Genomic DNA, 8,841 nt, shown 5'->3' on the forward strand with positions numbered 1-8,841 from the left:
CGATTATTATTATTTTCTTAATCTTTTTAGGACAGACAGCTAAATAATGCAGCAGATACATCTGACATTTTTCCGTGTAATGTCTTGTTATTTTATTATCAATTTCATATCATACGGTCCAAATGAACTATAAGCATTTCAAGAAATTACAAAAATCCCACCCAGAACCTCAAATTTTTATTAGGTGAAATAATTAACATTCATATGGAATCATGGTACTCTTCAAGAGAACCATCAATTCTAATTTCTCTCTCTTTTGGCAATAAAAAGTTTGTTGTGTTGGGTCCATTGAGCTCACAAGATCTAGGGTAAATTCCAACACGCTCACATCGTTACTAGTTGTTAATTTTTCTTCATAATAAAACTTTGATTGAGTATAAAAAGTTATAACATTCTATCAATTTAGTTTCTTTTGTCAACAATATTTTTAAATTATTCCTCAATTTTCAAAATACTAATTAGTTAGGTTCATCTCTTCTTTGGTATTTATATATAAACTATAGTGACATGAAGTTGACCTATTTATTGAATAATTGATACACTCCTACAATTTTAAAATTAGATACTTAATCTCATGTGTTCACACCACAATCATGTATCATGAGGAATATAAATTTGAATGGATTTCAAATTCGAATCAATATTCTAAAAATTAGAATTTTCATTCTAGAGAGAATATCTCTTTTCTTAATCTCTCTCATTTATTTCTCTCAAAGCAATCAAAGTGTTTAGGTTGGTGAGTGTCATATGGGGGCTAGTAAAGTTATATTGCATGGCATTTTGCTGGACAGAAAGTCAGCAAAAAGTGTTTACATAAAGTTATCAATGAACACTTGCATAAGTTAAAAACACATGTTTAAACTTCATTTATCTGCAAGTAATTAAAAAGAATTTAATAATTATGGAGTAGTATATACTGAATGAATGACTGACATAACAATTAGTTTGTTAAAGCTACCTATAGCAACATTAACCACTCAATTGCAACAATGACATATACAGAAGCTGTCAGAAATAACTAGACTCTAGGAACTAGATAGCTTTGCTCATGCAATTTTCTTGTCGAACTCAATATGTTGATTATGTGCGAACTTATCAAACACATTTGATTGAGTTTGTCTTAAATCAAATTCAGAAATTGTTTGTGCTTATGAAGGCAAAAAAACTGAGGATTTGTTTCTGCTTAAAGACACCATTGTTTATCCAGGAGATTTCCAACTTGCTGTGAGATTTTAAAAAATACTCAATCTTCACTTTATAAATGTATCAACATAATTTATAATAAAGCTACCTATTATTTTTAGAATAATTGCATTATTCATTTACTTATATTTGATTGAGTACAAACAATGTAGACACTTTTTTGGTTATACTGATTATGAATTATTACTATTCCACAAGATTCATATTGATGATAAGTCCATCCACATCCTTAAAGATATGAATTTGTCTTTCCTATTAAAGGAAAACTCATCAATCAAAACGGTACATAATGTATTTTGATATACTTCTCAATTTACTCTTTCAAACACCAACTTGAGTTTCAAAATATTTGCATGTTCACCACCCCCATTTGAAGAGTAGAGTTGCCAACTACGGTTATATATTCACTACTCCGGCCACCACCTCTGGTCTCTCACAGATCAAATGTGAAATAAAGCTACCTATTTCTAGAACGCGTCAATTATGTAGTATGACAATTTACTTGCTAAGACTCTTGTTTCGGGTTCAATATTTCATACAAGGTCCAAACACATTGAAGTTTATGATCATTTATAAGAGATCAACTACTAAGCAATAAGGTCATTGTTGCATATGCACCTTCCTAGCTAAGACCAAATACTGTTTGACCAAATTAATAACACTATCATTTTTTCCTATTTTTTTCTTACAGAATCTGATATTTGGAATCAATCATTCTGATTCTAATGTTGTAAGAACCGATTATACTTTATCATAATTTTTTTTTTCCAAAGAACTCTGTAATATGTACTCAATGGCAGTTGTATACTTTCTTTTTGCACTACAATTGTTCAATGTAGATGGCATTGAAATGCTACAAAGTTTGATATGTGATCAAGAACCACCCCAAACTCCTTGGATATTGTAAATCAGGCTAATGGGCCATTTTCAACAAACTTATCAATTTGAGCAATGTCTAGGAATGTATCAACTCCACTTGCTTTGAGAAAACTGCAATGATTAAATAAAAAGAATCAGCAAAGCAAATCATCGCTCCAATAAATGCTTTTAGAATACCAGCATGACTGGAATCATGCTGAGTTTAACAAAATCACTTTGACACTGCAATTTGTTGAAGCTTCAAAGTGTAGCTTTTACCAAAACCACAGTGGCATGTTGTGATTCTGTCAAACTCACCACAAATCCAAACATGGACTGCATCAGAGTTGCAATGTGACATACTCATCTCTGAAAGCTCTTGCCATAGACAAGCAGCCTCCATGAACAGATGATTGCAGGTTCACAGCAATGTTTGGGTTGTGAATACTCTGCCTCATGTGTATCCAACCATGTTGTCCATGTTCATTGTTTGATACTTTTACCCTGCATTTGCCACGATAAACTCAGTTTAATTTGCTGAACAAAACATACAAACAATCAAATCAATTTTATTTTAAGAACTTTCTGTTGTAGCTGGCTTCCCACCTGTACATTTGAGCATCAATGTGAGTTGGGGTGTCATTTGTATCAACAAGGCAACCTTCACTCACCCAACAGTCACCACATGAGTCTAATTCCCACCCTTTAAGCCTCCCTTCCTGTATATACACATGAATAAAAAATAGTCAATGATTGATATTATATAAACGTACATAAAAAATACTGAATATGTTGAAATATCAAACCTTAATTTTTTCATTATTAGTTGCTTATTTTACACTCTATCACTTTAAAGAAGTTAACTCCAGTTATAGTTTAGTTGATTTTTAAGACGTATACCTCGATGTAGTTTCGAAACGTTTCGATGGCCTCCGATCCTTTTGCTTTAGCATTTCGAGGTTCAGAAATGATATTTATCCTTAGTTCTATTGATTCATAAGGCTCTTCAAGATCTTTTATAAGACTACCAATTCCTTCATCTGATCCACCAAGCTTCATTCTTACCATTTCAATTATAATTTTTACCACCGTGTAGGCGCCTTGATTATACAAACAAATAAACATAATCAATGGAATGATCTATAAAACATTCAACATGAAAATAATGAAACAAAAAGTTTATGAACATTAATTTTAACTAACCATCATCAAGGAAATGGTTTTCTTTCAAAGCACCATGACCAGATGTTTCCATCATAAGATGTGTTTCAATTCCATCCATGTTAAGCTGAACTCCCTTGTCGATGACATTTCGATAACCAGCGCGATATAAACAATGGTGACCTCCTCTATCAGTTATGAATTTAGTGAGTGACATACTTGTTCGCGCATCGGTCACTATAGTTGATCCTGGATTTTCCTTCAATACAATGGCAGACATTAGAGCAATGAGTTTGTCACCATTGATTGAGTTCCCTTTGTTATCAACCACGCCACTTCTGTCCACATCAGTGTCAAAGACTATTCCAAGATCAGCTGAGTTTTCTAACACTGCTGCTCTTGTCATTGCCATGGCTGTTTTGTCCTCAGGGTTAGGAATGTGATTGGGAAACATTCCATCTGGGTTAAGATGGAGAGAGCCAAAGGTATCTGCACCAAGTTTGTCTAAGACATTCCATGTGAAGAATCCTCCTGAGCCATTTCCAGCATTCACTATTATCTGCAGATGTTATAACAGCAATCCCAGTTCAAAAGAAAATAGACAAGAAAAATGCAAACAAAGACCACACGAGATTTTGTCACGGAGTTTAGGCAATTGTGACTACGTCACTGACTTCAAAGCAGTTGCAATATCTTTCTATTATAATTCAAACTCAAGGTTACAAATTATAACTTGTATTTAAATTCTACAGTCTAATTTACAAAATTACTCCTATTTCGAGCGGCCTGACTAATTATCAGTAAACTATGAGCCAGTGAAAAATTTTCGGGCAAAGGATGTACTATTAGTCAAACCTGGAATCCCTTGAGTGGAGTTTCATAATGCAAAGGATGACCTATTCTCTCCTTGATGATTTCTCTTAAGTGCTTTGAATAAGCACTCATGAAATCAACTTTTGTTGGAAGAACGTTTAGCAAGGTAGACACTTTGGCCATCCTGTTTGCATATTTACGAGCAGCTTTGTCACATACTTCTTCTACTTCCAATGAAGTAAGCCCCCCTCTCTTTGTGAAAAATTTCAGACCATTACGTGTGTAAGGCAAATGAGATGCTGTCATCTGCAGCACATAAATTAACTATTCACATTTGAATCATTTGTATTATTAGCCTAATGTGCGACAAACTGCCGTGTGTCTAGATGAACAACTTAATTAAGAGTAATTTTAGATTGACTTATTTGAATTTATCTACTGAAGTAGGTATTTGTAAAACTGTTTCGGAGAACTTATAGAAACAACTCATGTCATGTATATAAGCAGCTATTTTCATAAACTCTCCAAGAAAGCTTATATGAAAGAGTTTGACTTTATTTTATATTTTTTTATATAGAAATAGCTTATACATAAGCACTATATGTTAAATATTTATGCTATAAGTACTTAATTAAGTTGTTTATCTTGGGACTACATGCATATTGAATAAGAGCTTATGGCCTAAATGTCTACTGAATAATTCCTTAATATATAAGTGCTTCTGGATAATAGTTTAAATCTTGTGCTTTTCATCTTGATTTGAACCAATGAACAATTTTTAGTATCAGTTTTCTTTCCTGTTAATTTATAACTTCCAAAACATGTAGCATATATACTTTTGAAGTAATAGCGAGTTTATGAAACCTACCATTATTGAAGCATCATAGACAAATGGAGGCAACAATGTGCTCATGAAACAAGCTGGTGTAGTGGCTAGTCCCACATCAAACGTCATACAACCAGCACGAGCAAGACCTGCAAACACTGCAACGCTCAATTTTGACGCTGAAATTCGAGGGTCTCGTCCGAGAGACACGCTCACATTCTCTACAGGATATCCTTTTTCCTTCTCTAAACCATTGATAACCCACTCCCCAAAACTCTCTGATATAGCCTCCACAGCTGGTGGAGTGAGGTCAACTGTTCTTCCTTTCTCACCTTCCAATGCCACTCCTCTAACATCTGAACCATTCTGAAGCCTTCTAATCTTGTCCAATTCTTCATCCACCACTTCATCATACTTTGCAGCGCCATAGGATTTCACATTTAAAGATTTATTGAATGGCACAGAAGATGAGAAACCAAGTTTAGTGTGCAAAGATATATTTTTTCCTAGCAATGAAGGATAGTTTGTTTTCCTTGTCTTTCTCCGCAAAGATGTTGAGATGTTTGGAGAAGAAGTTGAAGCAGCCATTGTTTATTTTGTTTGCCGCTCTTGCTTTATTTTGAATAATAGAAAGCAAGTTTTAAGAGATAAGGTGAATGTAGTAGCATTAAACCATAACCTTACAAATCCAATATCTCAGGAACAAAAAATAAATATCTCTGAGATTTTTGTTCTTCTTTTTGTCTATATGCCAATTATTTTGTCATTAGTTCAAAGTGATATTTTCATTGTTAAATGAGTGTCTGGTATATTCTTGCAGATTACTTCTGTATCTAAAACGTGACAAAATATTTATGGTAATTTTGTCATTATACTCGTATTGATTAAACAAAATTGACCATATGTGTGGCTAGTGTCAGTTGAAGAACCAAAACAACATCTTCAAGTCTCAAGATACACAAATTACACCAGATAGGCCTTCAAGGTGTCAAAGTCATTTAGTGATATCCTATGAAGTCATAAAAAGAACCACAAGAAATTTTGAGTGTTCTGGAGAACCACATTATATCTTCTAGATAGTGGACCCAATAAATTTATAAAATGGAGGCAACATACGTACACACAAAATTAAAAAGAAATGATAAATTTATTTTATTTTCTTATTGTATATATTCATACTTATTTCTCTATCAAGACACGCCGTATAGATGCTTGTTGGTCTGAGTGGTAAAGAATTGAAAGTTTCATGGATAATGTTTCGAGTTTGGAAATACTGCAAAACAGAAAATAACACTACCTTTTGCAGAAAATAACACTACCAGAATTTATCTAGTGTCATCCAACTTGAATTAACCGAGTCTAAAAATAAGAAGCCTAATTAAAATTATAAAATTATAGTAGTCATATTATGAAAATGGTGAGCTAAATGTAAGGGGAACATTCTTACATTTTTTTTAGGTGAAATTCATTTTATGATCTATATTTCAAATTAAATCTGATAGTGCAATTTAATGCATGCATTTCAGGAACATTCTCTGATGCATGCTTTGTCTTTATGTTTAATCTAAGCAGAATTTCAGACAATATCAGTGGACTTGACATTAGTATCAAACTAAGATTAACGAGATATCTTAATAAAATACTTCATTACTAGCTGTTAGAAAAGATCATGTCATCAATACAATTCACTAAATTATATATTTCTGCAACTCCTTAACTTCTAGTTTTCACTTCATAAGCTACAATAGTAACCTCAGCTTATGATGATACATAACTATATAACATCATAATACAGGTAGTAATGCAAAAAGTTAGGGAAGGCAAGGACACCTAAAACTCGACCGCGGATAAGCCGTTGGAATTTGGAACATCAATCCACTCAATTTCGACGAGTACTTCACCAGACTTAACATTTCTCAATCTTAAACTCATTTCTTGGACAACTTTCCCATTTCTCCATATGCAGCTACTCTCTTCGGCTAGGCAGTTAGTCCTATCAGGTTGAACCATCTTAATTACATGTCCGTCAGGGAGATCAGACAAACCCATCTTCACACACTGAAGATATGGTTTAATGTCTATGTCAGCATCGCCCATTTTGTCGTCCACAGTGAAAGTGTCTTTGTCGCAAACTGTCTGAAGAGAAAAACAAAATTCAAAGCCACCAACAATATAAGATCAGGTTCAAGGTTTTTACAAAAAGGTCTGCCCCCTCGATGAAGGATACAACATAAAATAAAAAGTAAAAACATATCTCTGCTACATTAGTGATTACTGATAGCATAGTATAGAAAGTTTGAGTTTTGAGTACTGACCAGGTTTATTGGTGTGTTAATATCCTTAACATAAAGTGTCAATTCTTCCTTCCATTCAGGATTGCAGTTATCTTTCACAACACCAGTCTTCAGTGTCTGCACCATAAAAAAAAAAGGCTAAAAAAAGTCGCTATACCAATAAATAATAAAAAAGGAAGACTTTTTTTGGTTCAACTTGATGTGGTTATTAATGTTAACATGCAATGTAATAACTATTTAAAAAAGTCCTTAAACTTGAAGACGGAATAATGATTTAGATAAAATTTGAAATAAAAACAGAAATTAAAATAAATAAATGTTAATAAGAGGAAATAAAAATAAAATAAAAAAGGGGGGCAGAAGGTTGTAACCTGTTCTGCCATGGTGATAAGAACATATGGGTCACTGGTACGAGAATCGCGAGGTATGAGATTTGTGGCTCTTTTGATACGAAGTCTGATAAGACCTAGAATGTCCTCCATTGGAACTCACCTACAAAGATATGTTAATCCTCAACACAATATTATAATTGCTGAAAATTAAATTAAATTAAATTAAATTAACGAAGAAAGCAAAGCCACAGAGAAAAGAAAGAGTTTTGTGGATCACCGCTAGACAAGGTTCCAAACTCACAGGACTGCAAATATCCTCACATTTCTGTTTTTATGCTTACTTTAAAAAGGACAAATATATACTGTCTTTAATTGCTTCTTAATAATTGATAAAAATTAGCAAGGAACAATGACACCAACAAAGCCGTGAAAGAAGAATAAATTGATCGATATGACGTTAAGGATTTATTAGTAGACCTTCAATATTTAAGTTTTTTTTTATATATATATAAATAAAAATATCTGATTACACCCATAAATATTTTCCAATTTATCATAATATATAGACAGATTATTTTTATTTTTAAAAATAATCTTTTATTTTTATAAATAAATAAAATAATCCTTTTAATAGTTTTTATCTATTTCTCAGGGCTATTAAAAAAAATAGAAATTAATACAACTTGTCAACCCTGGATATGAACCCTATTCAAAACCAAGGGTTCATTTTGAAATGCATATTAAACCCAATGATTCGAAAATGAAAATTACTAAAGTTGGAATTTCTGATTTTGACCGCAGGTATTTGTATGGTGTGATTGTATAATTGTATGATAGAGATCGAACGGTTCAAATATTTAATTCAATGATTATTATTTTTAAAAACAATCAAAATCTATTTAGAATTGATATCTAACAATCACACAGTCACTAATTATATGAATACACACGATCAGAACACTAAATTCAAAATCATAAAGTTGTCATTCTATTATGTCGCGAATCATATGACCACACATATTAAAACCTCAAGTCTTAGAGCACCTTCATCTTAAGTCTTAGAACACCTTCATCAAGAGGTTTTTTATCTATTTATAGAGGAGCAAACTGGATTTTACGGTTAAAATTCACCATGGTAGAATACCGTTTCTTTCTGAAGCAACAACTTCGTGAGACAAATCAATAATTTTTTAATAAAAAAAGAAATTTTGATCACATGAGATGATGATACAAGACAAAGGAAATGGAGACAAAGAGGGAAATTTTTAGAGAAATAAACATCACTTTCGCTTCTCACACCCCTCAATTTACTTCCCACACCCCTCAATTTTTTTTAAACCCAAACTACCCTTCC

At 32.6% G+C, this 8,841-nt stretch overlaps 2 protein-coding genes across 3 annotated transcripts; both read right to left on the reverse strand.

Annotated features, from left to right (window-relative positions):
• Positions 1 to 1,988: 1,988 nt before the first annotated feature.
• LOC101494393 (uncharacterized) lies at positions 1,989 to 5,551 on the reverse strand. Its single transcript, XM_004505230.4, has 7 exons — positions 4,904 to 5,551; positions 4,078 to 4,341; positions 3,265 to 3,781; positions 2,962 to 3,161; positions 2,668 to 2,780; positions 2,425 to 2,565; positions 1,989 to 2,193 (listed from the first exon to the last, which is right to left on the reverse strand). Exons 1-7 carry the CDS (start codon positions 5,447 to 5,449, stop codon positions 2,112 to 2,114), a joined length of 1,863 nt encoding a protein of 620 aa, XP_004505287.1. The 5' UTR covers positions 5,450 to 5,551; the 3' UTR covers positions 1,989 to 2,111.
• A 937-nt stretch (positions 5,552 to 6,488) lies between these two features.
• Positions 6,489 to 7,921, reverse strand: LOC101494705 (protein C2-DOMAIN ABA-RELATED 7). Of its 2 annotated transcripts, XM_004505232.4 has the most exons (4): positions 7,765 to 7,921; positions 7,527 to 7,647; positions 7,177 to 7,272; positions 6,489 to 6,997 (listed from the first exon to the last, which is right to left on the reverse strand). In XM_004505232.4, exons 2-4 carry the CDS (start codon positions 7,635 to 7,637, stop codon positions 6,692 to 6,694), a joined length of 513 nt encoding a protein of 170 aa, XP_004505289.1. In that variant the 5' UTR covers positions 7,638 to 7,647; positions 7,765 to 7,921; the 3' UTR covers positions 6,489 to 6,691. The 2 variants fall into 2 exon arrangements, with proteins under 2 accessions (XP_004505289.1, XP_027191328.1); XM_027335527.1 differs by lacking the exon at positions 7,765 to 7,921 and having other exon boundaries at positions 7,527 to 7,758.
• Positions 7,922 to 8,841: the final 920 nt, after the last annotated feature.

The sequence above is a fragment of the Cicer arietinum genome, chromosome 6 (genome assembly GCF_000331145.2).
Source record: "Cicer arietinum cultivar CDC Frontier isolate Library 1 chromosome 6, Cicar.CDCFrontier_v2.0, whole genome shotgun sequence".
NCBI classification, from domain to species: domain Eukaryota; kingdom Viridiplantae; phylum Streptophyta; class Magnoliopsida; order Fabales; family Fabaceae; genus Cicer; species Cicer arietinum.